Below are 18,560 nucleotides of genomic sequence, written 5' to 3' on the forward strand. Positions count from 1 at the left end.
ACGTGAGACTTGTCTCATGGAATTAGGACTTCGAAGTCAAAAGGACGAAAGAGTGTAGACGCTACACAATACGTTTACGGTTTATCCCATTAATGATTAAAACCGTTTCCCGTAACGCAGTAACGCGTAACAGAAAGATACACCGACGGTACACGAAAGTTGATGTAGCTTCACAATCGTCACCATCGATTTCCTAAAAAGGGAAGTTATTTCAAAATTTGAAATTGAAATATGTACTTGAAACTGTACTGTTCAGCAGGACCATGGGAAAGGCATCAGAGGCGTTCCCTGATCCCTTCCAACTCCCAGATTAAAAATCTTCGATTGGGTTTGTTATATTTAGGTCTCCTTTAGTGGCAATTTAGTAATTTATAGTGAAATGAGAGGGTAATCGAGTAATCAAGTCAGGACTTTCAGTTCATAACAGACAAGCTGCAAGGGAAGGGAAACAACAACAACCTCTCTTCTTCGCTAACCTGGTCCGAACTGAAAACGGCCATTAAAGGATGGAAGAAGCCGAAGTAAGAGACCTAACTACCTATTATTTATTTCAACTACCATCTCCTCTTTCTTCTTCTCCATTCCTCAGAATTTCATCTTTTTGTTAGTATTTTTTTTTCGGAACCGCTTTTTGGTACTATGTTCAATGTCAGTAGCGGATCGTTATCGTCGTCGTTCGTTTCAGTAAATTACTTATCCTCTTCGATTTGTTGGTAACTTTCTTCTTTTTGGTATTCTCTGTATTGGTTTTGCTAGAAAATGGCGGCTTTGAAGAGAGCATATGCTGATATAATCCTCAATACGGCGAAAGAGGCGGCGGCCCGTATTATGGTCTCGGAGCGCAAGGCCCTTCGTTTCCAGCAGGAGCTCTCTGCTGCGAAAGAAGAGGGGCTTAATATGCTGCTTCGCCTGAAACAAATCATGGAATCCAAGGTAAATTTACTTTTTTTTTTGTAACAACGATTAGCTAGTTAATCGTAGTCTTCGTATGGAATTGATCATGGTTGACAGTGCTTCTTGTCTGCACGCGTGTGTCCGTGTGTGCTTATTTGGTTAATGTATGGATATCTGTAGATTTGATTTCTAGAATTGGTGCGAGATGCTGCTTCGTGATGAAATTAGTAATTTTGTTTGATATTTCAATGTGTTTCTAGCATAATTTGTTTTCCGGATCAATTACAAGTGTTTGATTATTTCTTCCTACATTTAAATGAGGGTTTTTTTATTTATTTATTTATTTTTTATTTTTTATTTTTTAATGAGAACATTTAAATGAGGTATTTCTCTGCTTCGAATGAGGAGTTGATGTACTACTTTTGTGTGTTGGGTATACATTTCCGTCAATGTATTATCTGTTTTATTTCTGTGAAAGAGTATTTTGAAGTTCTTGAATGGCGTCAAATTTTGGGATTAAAATTGTCATCTTGAAGGTTTGTCCCTTACCTGTTGACGTTAAGGATTCAACATAAGTGTTTGATTCATCTATTTTAAGTGGGACAATATCTGTTTTTCCCTGCAATAAATTGGCATTTTTTCTTATTAGCTGGATCTTGTTGTTTATTTAGCTAGAAAAACTTGGATGGGTCTCCGGTTAAAGATGGAATGATGGAGTTTGATATGTCCTTTTTGTTCTGGGATCCTGTTACTCATCAAGGAAGAAAGGGGCACCTGTCCATACCTTTTTTGGCACCACCATATCTTTAGTTTATAGATTAGACCATTGAAGTGGTTTTACTTTTGGCAGTTCTGTTACATACATTGTGATGATCTTGCATAGTATGTGGCTGATGGGTCATTTCTGAATGACACCAAAGAAATGGAAAATTAATCCAGTATTTAGTTTTCTATTTGTGCAAAGCAGCCATCTGTGAGCTTCTGAGGGACTACTACACTGTATTTTCTATATTCTGCCTGTATAATAAATAGTTGACATCTTCATTTGAGGAATTCTGATGAAACAATTTGCCATATTGGCAGCAAGCTGAGAGTTTCTCTAAGTCTATTTATTTGACTTGAATGGTTGCGGAAGACTTAGGCCCCTTGAGAATAATATACGTTTCATGTTCTAGGTCTTCGCTATTTGTTTTTTTCAACTCTGATCTATACATTAATTGTTTCTTGGGAATTCCTAGTTCCTGCTTTGATGATTTTACTGAAGGAATGATACAATTTTTGTGTAGCTTTAGTTGATTCTATCATCATGGGAAGCTATCACTTGAGCACAAGTCCAAGTTTGGGAAGTCTGTGGCAAATATAACCATTTGATCTTTTATTCATATATTCCTGTTTTAATGTTCAAGTATTGTCCTATGATTTCACCTGTTCTGGCCTCTTCCTTTATTTTTTTTTGTCTCAAATTAAAAACAGTGGTTGGGGCTCATGTTCTTATCATCTTTGGTAAGATTGAGTTCACTGCGGAGACTTTCATGGACTACTTTATTGTAGTTCTTAGCTGGAAGTCCCAATTTTGGTTCAACGTTAGATTCTTTCAATGGATTTGATAATTTACTTCGGTCCATTTCTCATTGATAAGTTAGAGGCAATATACATTGGTACCTGACTGTTGAATCTTTGTGACTAGCATAGGGTTATCATTGATATGTTTTCTACCCCATATGGGACGAGGATAACAGAGCTGTAGAAAATTTTGGTAATGGATGAGGCTGAGATACTCTTAAGTTAATGGAAGACCATTATTTTCTCTGTCGGTGTTGATCTCAACTTCAGTTCTTCATTGAAAAGAAAATGTTGTTCCCACTTTGCTAACATCTGTTGAAAAAAAAACCCTGCAGAATTTGAAATCTATTTTCATTATTTCTATGGTAAATTAAAGTCTCCAAATTGCCCGTAATTGTTACTGGATTCTTCAATCCTCTGATAACTTATTTCAAACTTGACTTTTAGAAATTTCCTAACTTTAGAATTTCATTTGGTCAAGGCATGGTTGAATGATAAATTACATATGCTGGAGGTTTATTTTTCGTTTTATGAAATTGAGAGGGGAAGCTCCAGTACATTCTTCTTATGAATGTATTTGAGATTTGATTTGAATTAAGCTTGGTCAATTGGTCTCTAGCAGGGTTCTCTATTACTTGATCAAATTAACTCTGATATTTCGAAGGAAATTCATTAGATATATAAGCTTATGACGTGGGTTCTCTTGTCTGTTTTGAATTTTAAAAGAGGAACAGCTGTGTTAGATATGTGACTGGAATGAAAATTCACAAATGCGTATTGCAGCTTTCCCAATGAGGAATGGTGGATTGATGGGCCTCTCTAATTTGAGGTCATCCTGAGTGATGGTTGTTTTAATATTAAGAGGATGCCGTTCTTGATTAATCAGGGACAAAGGGAACTTTGCACCTGTAAGTTATCCTTGGCATAAGTTTTAATGCTTGCTGGCGATTGGTAAATGTTGCTCTCATGCTCTCTGAATCCTGGTTGAGTTTTTCACAAACTGGAGCAGAGAAATACATTTCATAGTATCATAGTGCTTGGTGGGGACTGGCAAATGTTGCTCTCGTGCTCTCTGAATCCTGGTTGAGTTGTTCACAATCTGGAGCATAGACTCTTATAGTGTTCTTTCCAATTGGACTACCAGCACTCAAATTTGCATCCAAAGAGAAAGTTTTGCTGACAAATAGTTGAGTTAAATTTTGACTTCCTACATTTTTAAAGAGTAACATTGCAGTATTGAAAATGTAATCCTGCTCCCTGTAGAGATTTCCCTCCATATTTGGAGTTTGTTCCCCTCATGAAAACTTATTTATATGCTTCTTACTTCTTGCATTTTTTTATGGCATTAGGATGAATTCGTTTTTGTTAAAAATGATGTAGGCCAAGCATAGTTGTCAAGGTGTTGCCTAGGTGTCCAGGTGCCTTGGTCGCCTTGCGTCCAGGTCCCCTCCAATGCCTTGGGTCGCCTAGCCACTGTGACAGCTATGTGGCCAAGGTACTTCCTGTTTATCTGGTTCATTTCCTTGGTCTTCCTGTTAGCTATGTAGGACTACATTACTATGTTGTGTACTGATTTTTTCTGATTCTGTTTCTGTTATCATTACTTAAAATTTTATTCAATCTTCCACAATTAGCATCTGTAACCAGAAAAAGTTGGCCTTTGTTTCTTAGTATTGTTATTGTTGTCATTCCCTCTTTCTCTTGTTATCATGGGCATGGCATATTCATGGGCTCATGGCAGAGAGAATATCAAAGCAAATGTAAAAAGGAAAAGTTCTTTGATTTAAGATTGAATTGGACATAATTAAATTAAGAAAGGTGTGGACTGTGATTTCTGGAGAATTGGATTCTCCCAAGGTTGTTTATCTGTAGCTGGATGGTAGTTTGAAAATTTTCATAATGTAGAGAGATTATTATGAAGGATGTTATTTTATTTGGCAAGCAAGTACTTTAATGACCAGTGGGTTTGCTGGTGAAGACTGAAGACAAGTTTGAAACGAGAATCTGTGGTGTTAACACTGACATTTTAACCAACTTAGCAAGCTGAAATCCCCAATAGAGGTTTAAATGATATTATCCTTGACTTTCAAGAGATGCTGAGTGGGCCAACAACATTTGAAAGAGTGGTCTGGAGGAACACAGCATCCTAGAGAAATGGAACTCAAGTCAATGTCAATGTACCGAAATTTTGATGCTTACAGGCTCTCCTTGCCGCCATGGCAACATAAGTTTAGGTCTTAGGTAAGCTTAAGAGGAAAATTCCATGTTATGGAATAACATGTAGTCAATAAAGCCCCAAGTTTTGATACTTACGGGTTGCTATTTGCTTAATATCAATTTTCCGTTCACATGCCATGTTGGAAATATCGAATATTGTAACATTTTTAGATTTTGGACATAACTTCCTAATGGTGTCTACTAGGTTGAGGAATGTCCTTGCATTCCATTTATCCTATGATTCCTTCATCTTGTTGTGGTGTATGGTCACTACCTTCTCAAGTAAATGTTATGGTATTGATATAGTGAAAGAGAATTCACCAAGCGTTCTTCTTTGACCGGTTTGGCTGTAGTTTTGAGTATTAGTTTTTATTGCATGTTCATGCTGAAGTATCACCTGTTCTTCGAAGCAAGCAGTGAACCCCTCCTCCCAGAGGCTCCATTGATAACAAAAACTTATCCTTTGGCCTAACACCCCATTTTTCTTCTGGGATCCTCCTCGGGCAACTTCACCCCTCTAGCTACTCGGAGAGCTATAAGAGGGCAGAACTTCAGTCTTCCTTGCAGCAATTTGTTGTGGTCCAGACGGTTTTCTAAGACATTTTTTTTTTCTCCTAGCTTGTTTTCCATGATAGATCAGAGACGTACAAAGAACTAGAAACCATGACGATCATCCAAGCATCTGATTGTATTCTGCAGAAGAGATTTTGGTGAATACTGGTACTTTGTTTGTGTACCAGGTGTGGACAAGGTGCTTAGGATGTTCAGGTGTTAGTGGGTCTGTATGGTGCCACGTTCTGAACTAGTTTGGGTGTATTGATTATTGAAGGTGTTAGATACATTACGTAAATCAAGTTTGTGGCTATGCATGCTGCAGTATTTACACTTATTTTCTGCAGTACTGATTTTACTTAGTTTAGGTTTTGATCTTCAAGATCATGGGGAATACTAGGTTTCTCTTGTCAGTGATAAGATCTATGTTGCATATAAAAGGATAAGGCAGAGAGCAGGGAGGTTATTAACTACTGGAGCATTCAGGTTCTTCTTGTGCTATAGGTGCCTATTGCTTGCAAATGGAACCCCCTAAATTGGTAAATCCTGAGTATTTGACTTCTCAGAACTGATAACTTGTGGACTGAATCTGGAGGAGGTTTTGGGGCCATTTTTTGGGGAAACCCAATGCAGTTCTTAGCCATTGTGGTAGCTGGTCTTCTTATCCCAAACAAGGAGAGTGTGTGTGTGTGTGTTAGGAAGATCATGGATTGCAGCTGCTGCCGCTGTAATTGATTCCTTCAACTCTCCCCAACCTGTCCAATTCTGATCAGCAAATTTGGGTGTCAGCCTTTCGATGTAAATCAAAGAAATCTGTTACCTGATTTCTCCCATCAATGTGGCCTGCTACTACAACCAATCAGAACAACATCAATCTCCTTTTCTTGCATTTTGATCTGCTTCATAGAGCAATGCACATTTCCTATTTTCTGTTCCATATCAGTTTCCATCCCCAAGTTCATAGGAGCTTCATCCATAAGAAAACTGAATAATAGAGAAAAAAAATTTCATCAAATAAAAAGGCAAACAAATCGATTTCACTTCTCTCTATTGCTGGCTCTTCAGTTATTCCTTCAGTCACTGCAGTAAGGGCTGAAACTGATTCTGGTTTTGGGAGCTACAGTTTGAAACCCCAGCATTCCTGATGACGATCAGACCCTTTTCTTTGGTTTACATTGTTCCTGCCCCAACACATTATGCTTATTATCTTGAAAATCTTGTTTCGTGTATTTTATAGCACGATTAAGATCTATTACCTTTCTATATTAAGTTTTATGAATTAGTTGGCATATTATTGTTTATGTTTTTAAGTTTATTGTGAACAGAGTTTAGATTGAGTAGATGGATTAGCTGGTGGTAGGATGAGAAAGAAAAATTAGGAGAGAAGAGAAAAGATCGCATGATGAGGGAGAAGGGGTAAAATCCAATTCGTTGGGGTGGGGGAAGAGAGGAGAGAGAAAGAGAGGCATCAATATCCATTTCAATTTTAACTACTTCTAATCCATTCAATAAATCAAATCGTGGTAAACTCCTATTAGGATTTTACATTGCTTTATAATGCTGAAAATATAAATTAAAAAGGAATAAAAAAGACTCATATACCTCCCCATCATTTGGGATGAGGTGGCATTCCTAAATTGACTCAATCCTTAAAGGAACAGACCCAACTAAGAAAAAGGAAACCTCCTTTTTCCTGGGCTAAGTTAGATTCACTTACTAACTAGGAAATTGACAAACATTAGGAAACCAAGTCTAATTCAGGTATGGTTTAAATATTACTTTCTGGCCAGTATAAACAACTAAATAGAGTTTAAATATCTGAGTAAACTACTAATAATACCTCCATTACATGTCTAACCATTGGGCTCCACAAACAAATTAAAAACAAATCTACTTCTAATTTAAAAAATGATCCTATAGTTTGGGCTTTGTTATTATAATGCTCCCAATTAACAAATACAAATCAAAGACATTGATTTTGAGATCAAACAGACAATCACATATGATCTTGCCCTACATTACTCATTCATTATTTGAAAAAATTCGCACTCGTATTGTGTGCAACGGGAGGTTCCTCAGTGCACAATCAACATCCATGATCAGCCGCATAGACTTGACAATCCATTGCTTCTCTTGTATAACACACACATATTCAGTGGTTGGAATTTTGATGTTGAAGATCTCTTGTGGAAAAAGTGAAGAACAAATTCCACACATTCGATCTCTATAGGGTCAATCTTGATTTGCTCCTCTTGAGCATAATCTTCCATATAAGACTCTTGATCTTTGATCATGATCTTTGATCAGATCATCAATCAATTTCTACTTATTGCTCAACAAGTGAGATCAGTTTGTCGAAGGAAGTTTCCATAACGATCAGATGAGATCAGCGATTGGCTCTTAAATTCTTTATATTGTCACCGAGTCACTTCAAGATTTGCTTCAACCTTTTGCAATTTCTTTGCATGAGTTGAAGTTGTTGGCAAGCAACAATCAAGAGGGTGGGATCCATGGTATCTACGATCAGGTTTGCTCTGATACCAAGTTGATCGTGTAGATGAATCTGCTGGTGGTGGGAAGCAAGGTTCTAAAACTCAGTCGACCACCATGGTCTCGACCATGTTGAGTTTTCCGAGATCTCGACATCTTGCTAAGATCTCGGCGAGACAGTGTAATTTCTTTTCTTTTTTTTTAATGTTTCGGAATTATGTTTCGGTGGGCATATGGCCATAGTTGGCTCCGAAACTTTAACGTAAGCTTGTTTTAGGCTTAATAAACATATTCAAATGTTCAAATAAAAAAAAAACACCCAATTTGGTGTTATGGGTTTGCACCCTTGGTTGGCACTTGGCAGTGAAGGCCGAACCCTTATGTAATATTGCCTATTCTACACATTGTTTGAATGGTATGAGACATAATTGGCAAGAAAAACAAGTAAATTATGCACATAATATTGAATAATTATTTAAGAAATAGTTAAAGACTTAAAGTTTCTATTCTAAACCACAAGATACAATGAAGTGTTCACAATGCATATTACATAGACAACCAACCTAAGTACAATGAATAATACATAAGTCATAGACACCTTACTACTCTAGTCTTCCACGTCTCAACTCCCAAGTCCCAGCAATACAATACTATGACTCTATAAGTACTGAGGAGGTTGAGATTCTCGAAATATTCGAGATTTCTCCGGGATTCTCGAAATATTCGAAATCTCGGTCAAGTTTTTCGAGATTTGACATTTTGTTGTTTCGTATCATATCTCGTTTCGACTAGCTCCAGTTTACCAAGATTTCTGAGATCTCGCCGAGATGTCGGCGAGATTTTGAACTATGGTGGGAAGAGAGAAAAATAGTGAGAGAAGAGGAAGATCGCTGGATGAGGCAGAAGGGGGAAACCCAATTCGAGGAGAGGGGAGGGGGGAGAAAGGGTAAGAAAGGAGAGGCACCCATCTCCTTCAATTTCTAACTATTTCTAATCCATTCATTCAATCAAATCGTGAGGGAGGCTAGTGGGCCTTTACATTGTTTTATAATGTTGAAAAAGGAATAAAAAAAAACTCCTAAACCTCCCCATTAATTGGGATTAGGTGGCATTCCTAAATAATCAAATAATAAAGAACTAACCCAACTAAAAAAAGAGACATCCTCTTGTGTGGGCTAAGATGGAGTTCCCTCACTAACTAGGAAATTGACATTGATTAGGAAACTAAGTCTAAATTAGGTCTGGATTTAAATATTACTTTCCCAGCCTATCTAAACAACTGAACAGAATTAAAATAAAGTAATTAAACTCCTAAAAACTAACCTACGATTGAGATGAACCTTATCGAAGTAAACTACTAATATTACCTCCCTTCTACGTCTAACTATTAGGCTCCACAAACAAGTTAAAAACTAAACTACTTCTAATTTAAAAGTTATCCTATAGTTTGGGCTCAATGCTCCCAACTAACAAATACATACCAAGACAAACCACATCATATACATCTGATCTTGCCCCTGCATTATACAGTTAATACACTTCAGTAGGCTCATTCATTCTTTCTCTTGTTCAATGTGCATTTGTACTTCTTTTTGTGCTTTTCATTTTTAATACTAGAAAAGAATTTTAATATTTTAATTAAAAAACTGCATGTGATTCACTTGGTTCTGGAATCAAAACAAAAATTGTTCCTGTTATTATGACCTCCTTACTGGAGGTCTAAGGATGCCCCAGTAAGGAGTGATATGATCGCGATTGAAGGAGCTAAAAGAGCTAGGGGCAGGCCTAAAATTACCATAGGAGAAGTTGTGAGGAAGGACATGCATAGTCTAGTTCTTGTACCAAGTATGACCTCGGATAAAGCCTATTGGAGGTAAGGATCCATGTAGCAGACCCCATTTAGCTGAGATTCTCCTGACTTACTGGGCTGAGCCTCTTTCCTCTTACTTTCATCTTTTATCTTTCTTTTTTTCTTTGTTATTTGCCATCTTTCATTTGTCATTTTCCAGTTTTTCGTTTCTCATCTCTTCACTCCCTTTTTTTTGTTGTTTAGACCTCACTTTTCACTACTTTGCTTTGTTTGGATAAGGCTGAGTTTGTTGTTATTGTAGTATTAACCTTGAATATATGAATCCCACACCATACCCCCTTAAAAAAAAGGGAAAAAAAAAGATATTGTTCTATATAAATTGAAAATTGCAAGAGAATTTCAGATTGAATTGTAAATTAGTGAATTATTTATATACTGTAGGAATTGAAAATAAATTAATATTCACAAGTAATGAAAACATCAGTTATCCCTAATCCTTATAATTTCCTATGTATCTATTGACTAACAATTAAGCAATGGATATTTTAATATACACGAACAATTCATAAATAATGGAATAATATTAATTATCAAAAGAATGCGTGAGTCAAGAAAGAATACAAATGGAATAACAACAATATGGATAGAAGCTAAGATCCATTCTTGTAACTGAATACCGTTGTGTAGTGAATCTTAAGACTATATTGTACTTTTTTTGGTGTGGCTTGGTATGATCAATTAGTTTTCGATTTTAACCACAATATTTGCATCTAAGAGATTTTATATTTTCAGAATTGTTCAAACATTAATGAATTCTCCAATGTAACATCTTCTGTTTGGAACATTTCTGATTCTTTCAGCAATTGGTAACAAGTGAGCAATGTTTATTCAGTTAAGTATCTTTATTTTTGGGATATTGGGTAAAGCCTTAGTAAAAAATAAACTCCTGTTTGAAACCCAAATTTAAACATTTCAGGAGTTAAATATGGTAATACCCAGTTTAAATTTGGTCCAGGATTTAGTACTGGTTTGGGTTGGGCCTTATTTTTGGTCTTATTATTGTAATGGGCTGAAATATAAAGCCCAAAAGTGGGGGTGATGCGGTAACGCTTTAGGGGACAGGCCCGATCCCATTTGAAAGCCCAGACCAAGATCTGGGTCTAAATAATTTAAGTCTAGTAGGATATTTAGGCATTAAATTGGGCTGATATTGTAATCTTTTATTTTCCTTTATTTTGGTAGGAGTCAGCTACGTAGGATGGTAGTAATAGATTAAGTCTAATTGACTTTCTATTTCTGATTACTTGCTATAGTAAACAACCATTACACAAAGGCAGATTGAAGAATGAATTAAAGAATTGGTTTGAGTTTCCATGGTGTGGCATGGGCCTGCTGGCCATCTTGTTCATCTCTTATCTTCTTCCTTTCTTCCTCCTCCACAATGGAGCAACCTTACTGTTGCATCAAGGCCCACGCTCTATCACTAGGGCGACATAGTCTGTGTATTGTGCAATTTGGTTTCAAAACCCAACATGGATTGTGAGAAACAAAACCAAGTTGAGACTACTTTACCTTGTTCTGCCTGAACCGGTTTACGGCCATTATTACTTTAGTATTGCTTGATCTTTGGATTGGTTGCTGGTTGATCCTAATAGGTCTTGGTGTTGCGATACGGTGCCTGAAATTTCAGATCAAACTGAGTTTGCTTGAGTGAGTTCTCTCCTGTAGAACCAGATCTGCCCTACTGCCTTGGTTGCTGTTGAGAGGTTGAAGACAACCTCAAGTGTGGGATTAGATTAGTATCTTGGAACATTGGATCTTTAATAGGTAAGAGTCTAGAATTGATGGATGTTATGAGGAGAAGAAGGATTAGCATAGTCTCTATTCAAGAGACTAGATGGAAGGGTAAAAAAAGCTAAGGAATTGGACGACTTTAAAGGGGATAAAAGTAATAGAAGTGGAGTGGACATAGCAGTAGATAATGATTTAAAGAATGTTGTGGTGGATGTTAAAAGATTCGGAGATAGGATTATATTCCATCAAGCTTGTGTTGAAGAAAGAGGTTGCCATATCCTCCACGCACCTCAAGTAGGATTAGATGAAAGTAGTAAGTTACAATTTTGGGAACACATGGATGGATTAGTGCAAGGTTTTATTCAAGGAGAAAAGATTATTATAGGGGGAAATCTGAATGGATATGCTGGGAAAGATCGTAGACACTATGAGGGTGTACATGGAGGATATGATTTTGGAGAGAGGAATGAGGAGGGGATCTCAATTTTAGGTTTTGCTGTGTCTTATGATTTATCCATTGTAAACACTTACTTTGAAAAGAGAGATGAGCATTTCGTTACCTTTAAAAGAGGGCATCATAGTAGCCAAATAGATCTCTTCCTAACTAGAAAATATTGTAATTTAAAGGGGGAGAACCTAATCACACAAGATAGATTAGTGGTCATGGATATGTGCGTCACTTCATAGAATTGTAAGAAAGGTGAGCTTATTTTCCCTAGGATAAGGTGGTGGAGCTTAAAAGGAGAAACTTTGAAATCATTTATTGGTGAAGTAGTCAAACAAGGAAAGTGGGACTTTGAGGGAGACACTAATATGATGTGGAATGTGATGGCTACTTGTATTAAGAAGGTTGCTAAAGATGTCCTAGGTAAATCGAAAGGAAAACGTCATTCCCCCAGAGAGGCTCGGTGGCGGGATGAAGAGGTTCAAGCAGCCATTAAGACTTAGAAAGCTAGTTTTATGACATGGCAAAAGACTAAGGATGTAGAGGATCTGTAAAGGTATAAACTCTATGTGAAGAAGCCTCTTGGGCATTCGCTATGCGAAAAAACATTGGAGGTCAAGTTACATAGATGGGTCTATTGTTGCCCCAAGAAAAAGTGATCCCAAATATGCTACGATGATGCATACATACAAGAAAATAGCAATTGGATAGAGATCACCTAGTCGGGTAAGCGACGGAGAGAAATGAATAGACATAAAGGAATGGTTTTCTAGCCGTCTCGCTGAAGCAAGGGCTAAAGGGTGGGAAGCAAATTTGCTTGAAATGAAGCTAAGAAGATTGTGGGAAAAGCAAGGGCAAAGAAATATGAAGAACTTTTTAACAATCTGAGCACAAAGGAAGGAGGAAAAGTTATCTATAAGATAGCTAAAGTGAGGGAAAGGAAAAGTAGAGATCTCGACCATGTTAGATGTATTAAAAGTGAAGATGGTAAAGTACTAATAAGGGATGAGGACATTAAGAAGAGTTGGGAAAGTTATTTCTGCAGCCTACTAAATGAAGGTATTTCAAGTGATAGTGTACCAGAATAAGACTATATTACCCATCAATACACAACATGTCGTAGGTATATACGTAAAATTAGGATGTCTGAAGTAAAAGAAGCTTTAAGGAGGATGAAAGTAGGCAAGGCACAAGGCCCAGATGAGGTCCCAATAGAAGTGTTGATGAGCTTAGGAATCTACAGTTTATCTTGGCTAACCAAACTATTTAATAAGATTATGAACACAAGGAAAATACCAGATGAATGGAGGAGAAGCGACGTGGTCTCGATTTACAAAAAATAAAGGTGATATTCAGAGATGCAATAACTATAGAGGCATAAAACTAATGAGTCATATTAAATTATGGGAGAGGGTTATTGAAACCCACCTAAGGCAAGAAACTAATATTACGGAGAACCAATTTGGTTTTATGCCAAGAAGTTATTTACTTAGGAGACTCATGGAAAAATATAGATTCCAAGAAAAAGCTAGTGACCTAGAAAAAGCTTATGACAGAGTCCCTAGGGAGTTAATCTGGCAAGTACTGGAGAGAAGTGTTTGAAGTTAATATGTGGACATAATTAAATATATAAGTTGACTTAGTTTTCAACTTGTAGTTAGATTGTTGAGGTGGCAAATTTAATGGATTGGATGGTGAATCAACTCGAATATTCTAATAGTGAAGCAGATGATTCAATGATTCTTGTTTTTCAATCTGCGGTCACAGGATTCAGCTCTGATTCATCTTGAATATAATTCTTTTTTCGGGGATTCCAAATTGTTGCCCATTATTGAACAAAACTGTAGAATTCCAATTATGAATAATAAATATTTAATGTAGCTATCTCTGTGTGCGTGCATCATGCAGCTTCATTAACTGAAGGGACTTTAATCATTTACTTGAAAAATATGTGTCTGTTTTTCAAAGGCCGTCACTTTTTTTTTTAAATCTTGACAAGGACATTTTAGAATTGCTTGATATTTGCAGAAAATAAGATTCTACAAACCTTTGAAGCACGAAGAAAACCGAGGCACTTGGAGGTCCCTATATTAATATCTGCACATATAAGTATAAACTTCGTTGAAAAGATGATGGTTACAAGAATGGTTGGTGCCTCAAAAGGTATTCTGCCTGGGTGTACTGTGTGTTTGGTTCTGGACTACAAAAATATGATACTGGTGAGATGATAACAAGGTTATTAAACTCGGAATCGGGATCAGGATCGGGTCCAGCCGATTCCGATCCGATTATGTTCCAAATCAGCCAGAATTGGTCAGATTCCTCCTGAACCCTAGAAACAGAGTGTGAATTAGCCATTCCAGAATATGAGGAATCGCGATTGGCCTTGGCTAATTCCGATGCGAATCAGCTGATTCGGCCGATCCAACTCGTTTTTTGAAACTATGGGTGGAAATGTGCAGTGTTATCTCTTAAGTGGAAAGTGGCAAATGAATAGTGAACCTGTAATTCCTGGATTTCTTACCTAAAAACTTGAGTTTGTGAATATTAAAACCCAAAAGTTTCTATTTATGTATGATATGCATTCCAATAAGATATTTGTAGCCTGCGTTGAACATGATTGAATGATAAACCTGTCAAATACAACACAAACCTGGTGCTCTTGCGTAGCAGTTTCGCTATGTGTCTTGGTCTTATTATGGATAAGGACCATAATCATGGCCTTCTCTATCTCTATCTGTGCTACCAAGCTATTTACAAAGAAATTTTGTGCTTCAGGCATTCTTCTGTTGGTAACAAATCTCTAAATCATTTAGGTCTTAATGTTCACTGTCATGATTTTCTGTTGGGTATTTAGCATTTAAATTCTCTATATTTTGGTCTGTTGTACAATTAGAACAATACTTGCAAAAGGTGGTAGCCATGCATACTTTTCCCGTCTCCTATACTTATTCTTGGAATGGATGAACCAATTTATTATTGTCATCTTTTAACTGTGCTCTTTGTGGTCCCTTGTAATGCTTAACAAATGATCTAAGTCAGTGAATTAGCTCATAGGCTTGGTGCATGACATTGGGAAGTTGATGGAAAGTTTCGTATTGAGGAAGAGACATCATAGACCACATAATCTCCAGTAGTTGGTTTGCATTTTTTAAGGGTGTGGATGGGGATAGGTGTGATTCTTCTCAATTTGATTAATTGGCATCCATTGAGTCCTACATCTAAATGCTCATAGGTGGCCATCATTGCTGTTGAAAAAGCCTTTGGTGGTCTTCTGCATCTCAATTTAGAAAACAAGTCTTGTGTAACTCAGACAATAACATGCTTTGGAAAGTTGCTTCTGTGTTATGCTCATGTTAAGACATAGTAGTCTTGACAAAAAAGGGGTTAAGTTGCTGTATTGCAACCATCAGGTTGCAGGTTCAAAACTTGGAAACAGCCTCTCTGGGAAGCGGGGTTAAGGCTGCGTACATTGGCCCTCCCAGACCCTGCAGTTGCAGGAGCCTCGTGCACTGGGATGCTCTTCTTTTTTTTTTTTTAAGGTTTTGACAGAAAAAACATGCTGCTCAACTTAGAAAACAAATCTTGTGGAACTCAGTAAATTACATGCTTTGGGAAGTTGCTTCTGTGTCATGCTCATGTTAAGACATAGTAGTCTTGACTCTTGACAGAAACATTCAGTTTCTTTTTAGGATTGTCTTCTTGAATCTTGAGTTTTCGTATCATTGCTATAATTTTTTCAGATATTTTTTCCAACATTTTTTAGACGATACATAATTCATGACGTTGCCAGGCCTCTGAGAAGGCTCACCATATTTTAAGCTTCTGTATGATAACTTGATTCAGAGATTTATGTAGCCTTGTTCTGAGTGTACTACCACTTGTTAAGGAACATGTGCGTAATCTACCTAAAATTTTCCTGCTTTACATTTTTACAGATTGCTGAAGCAGAAAAAGCATCCTTGAGTCAACAAAGTAGGATTGAAGAGCTTGAAATGCAGCTCGATGAAGCAGAGGAGATAGTAAGGGACCTCAGATCTGAGTTAAAAGGAATGCAGGATGAACTGGAGAGTTTGAAAAGTAACACAGGAAATCTTTTGGATGGACAAATGGCAATCGGGAATGCTACTTCTCTTGCAGAGGAAGCACAGGGGGACAAGCTAAACACTTCCAATGTTATTTTGTGCCCCCCTCCTGATTCAGAATGCAGACCCATGTCAACTTGCATAATGAAAAAAGTGCCTTTGGATCAATCAGATGATAGATGCTGTTCTTTATCAGAGAATGAAACAGCACATGTTGAGATCTCAAGTGATTCTCCTGTGGAGAATTATTGTGCAGGTAACCCTGATTTAGCCTCCATAATAATGCGAAGCAAAGAACCTGAGCTTTACAGAAATGGATGTACCCAGAGAATCCGTGCATTTGAAGGGAATCTTCTGGATGGAGGGAAGTTGCCTCTTCCTGGACATGAAGATGATCATTGCCTCCATATAAAGAGTGGAGAAATAGTTGAAGGAACCTGTGCTGTAGCCTCTCCCAATATTGACAATATGGCAGTAGAAGAGAAGAATGTAGCCGAGTCAGAAGAAGTAATGCAGCATAATAGCAGCTGTGACAAAGGTCAAGCTGGTAAATTCTTTCACAGATTTTCTAATAAAAGAAGACGAACTAGATGCAGGAACCGCAAAACTACGTCGTGCAGGCCACTTCCTGATCCTTGTGAACCATCATTTCCTTCTCATTCCAAAACTTCTGCTTACCCAGTCACTGGCAATGTTGAGTCTGGTGAAGATCCATCAAAGGTAACTGAAGATGAGGCCCGGAGAGATTCAGAGTCCCATGTTGATAGTGAAGCCGGGGTCACTAAATCCGGAAGTCCTCAAAATGTTACAAGCAGTGACCCAGCATTAATGGATGAGTCAGTGTTGACAGTGCTGGAATCCAAAGCTGTGGAGAATGTAGAGGCTCCGGGTTCTAAACTGAATCCTGATCCTGTTGATGTGCCATCAATTAATTCTGATGCCAAAGATACAAAACCATGTGAAACGATTACTGCTGCTCCTGCTCAAGCTGCAAATGATAGGCTTCTCAAATACACCTTTCGGAGGAAGCGGAAGAAGGAGACCGTGAGCAACCCAAACGAGAATGCTCTTCTTGAAAAGCAAAACACTACCAAGAGGAGGACACTGGAGATGCAAAATAGTGCACCAGAGCCGCAGAAGTCAAGCTTGATAATTGAGTCATCTCGAGACAGCAGGCGACTGGTGCAGGTTGCTCGTCAGGTTGTTGAACTTTCCTTACCTTTCTTACTTCTAATGTGTGCTTGGAATTTAAAATTTTCCAAGTTCTTTCTTTATTTTGCCAATTGAGTTATGGTCCTTAATACAGCTTAAGACTTGATTTGACATGTGACACCTGGGGCAGGGATCGAATCTATGTGTAATTTGGTCCAACTGGGTGGTTATAACTATCTGTTCTATCACTTTTATATTTTATTATAGTGTATGTTGATTTCCCTTTTATGTTATGTAGTGCTGAATGAGTCCTGCGTCCGTTTATTTTGTCTTCTTACTGATATTTTCTTTTCTTGCAGCTTATTTCTTTATCTGAGAAGAGGTGGTGGTAGTAGAGAGTTAGAGACAAGTCATTTCTGACATCGAATGTAAGAAGGTTATAAGTTATAACTTGAGGGGAAAATTATCAAAAGCGAGTTCTCAGGAAAGTTGGCCATTCACTTGTTGAAAGAGAGATTTAGGTTCCAGAAAATAATATATGTGCATTGTATCCAATAAGTTATGATAATTATGATTCTATTATATTAATAGTCATCTTTCTTTGCTACTCAAAATACTATGCATCATCATCAAGCTGGTATGTTGTCTGTTCATTCCTTCTCGATCTATATCCTCAGGTAGGTAGATTTAACTCGTTTTCCGTTGAAATTTACGAATATAGGATGGTTATTGCTTTTACATTTTCTCTGGTAAATGCATGGTTCCATGTTCCATGCTCTTTAATTAGCCACAAGAGTGTGACCTGTTACTTTCACATGCAAATGTTTGCAGACAATGGTTCTCATGGTAGTCTAAGTTTTTTCTTTGTTGGATGCATGGTGCAAGCAGTAGAAAACCAGGTAAGGCAATAAATTCAGGAAAAAGAACTGTAATTCTTGTTGTATCTTCTGTTGTCAACACCACACCCCCCCCCCCACCAAAAAAAAAGGGGGGGGGGGGGGATGGGGGGCACAAATATTACCTTGAATTGAAGGTCATTCGAAAAAGCAAAAAAATAAATTGAAAGTCGTTTATTGCACTCCTCAGTGGTGCACCCGCATGAGCCTGTGGTTCTTGTGTTTCGTATGATGAGAACAACATGAATGCATGGTATGTTTTCCACTTTGTCCCATACCCCAGTATACAGGTAGCTGCAGCAGAGTACTGAACGCTACCATCAATTGGTTTTGATCATGCACCATCAGAAGTAGAGGTCTGAGACCATTCATGGTGTCAACACGCTCAATTCAGAAGCATCGTACTGGTTGCGTTTATTGTACTAGGTAATCAAACAGCACTCTAACCGTATGGCCATTTTTAATGCTTTAACACCAAGTAAGGTTTCATTCAAAATGTTAGAACACATTGTGTTCTGTTTGAAACTTGAAATTCATTATATGAGTTGTAGTACCCATATTATACAGGAGTTGTGACATTACAGTGCAATGAACAACTGAGAAGAGACAGGCAGGGCAGTTTCAAGTTTTCTCTACTGTAATACATTTACAATTTTTTACCC

At 37.5% G+C, this 18,560-nt stretch overlaps 1 protein-coding gene across 2 annotated transcripts; it reads left to right on the plus strand.

Annotated features, from left to right (window-relative positions):
* The first annotated feature begins 385 nt into the window (after positions 1-385).
* On the plus strand, positions 386-17,618 carry LOC122671862. Of its 2 annotated transcripts, XM_043869320.1 has the most exons (5): positions 386-521; positions 757-933; positions 15,704-16,484; positions 16,551-17,050; positions 17,362-17,618. In XM_043869320.1, exons 1-5 carry the CDS (start codon positions 507-509, stop codon positions 17,392-17,394), a joined length of 1,506 nt encoding a protein of 501 aa, XP_043725255.1. In that variant the 5' UTR covers positions 386-506; the 3' UTR covers positions 17,395-17,618. The 2 variants fall into 2 exon arrangements, with proteins under 2 accessions (XP_043725255.1, XP_043725254.1); XM_043869319.1 differs by having other exon boundaries at positions 15,704-17,050.
* The last annotated feature ends 942 nt before the right edge of the window (positions 17,619-18,560 follow it).

Source organism: Telopea speciosissima, chromosome 8, assembly GCF_018873765.1.
Source record: "Telopea speciosissima isolate NSW1024214 ecotype Mountain lineage chromosome 8, Tspe_v1, whole genome shotgun sequence".
In the NCBI taxonomy this organism is placed as follows: domain Eukaryota; kingdom Viridiplantae; phylum Streptophyta; class Magnoliopsida; order Proteales; family Proteaceae; genus Telopea; species Telopea speciosissima.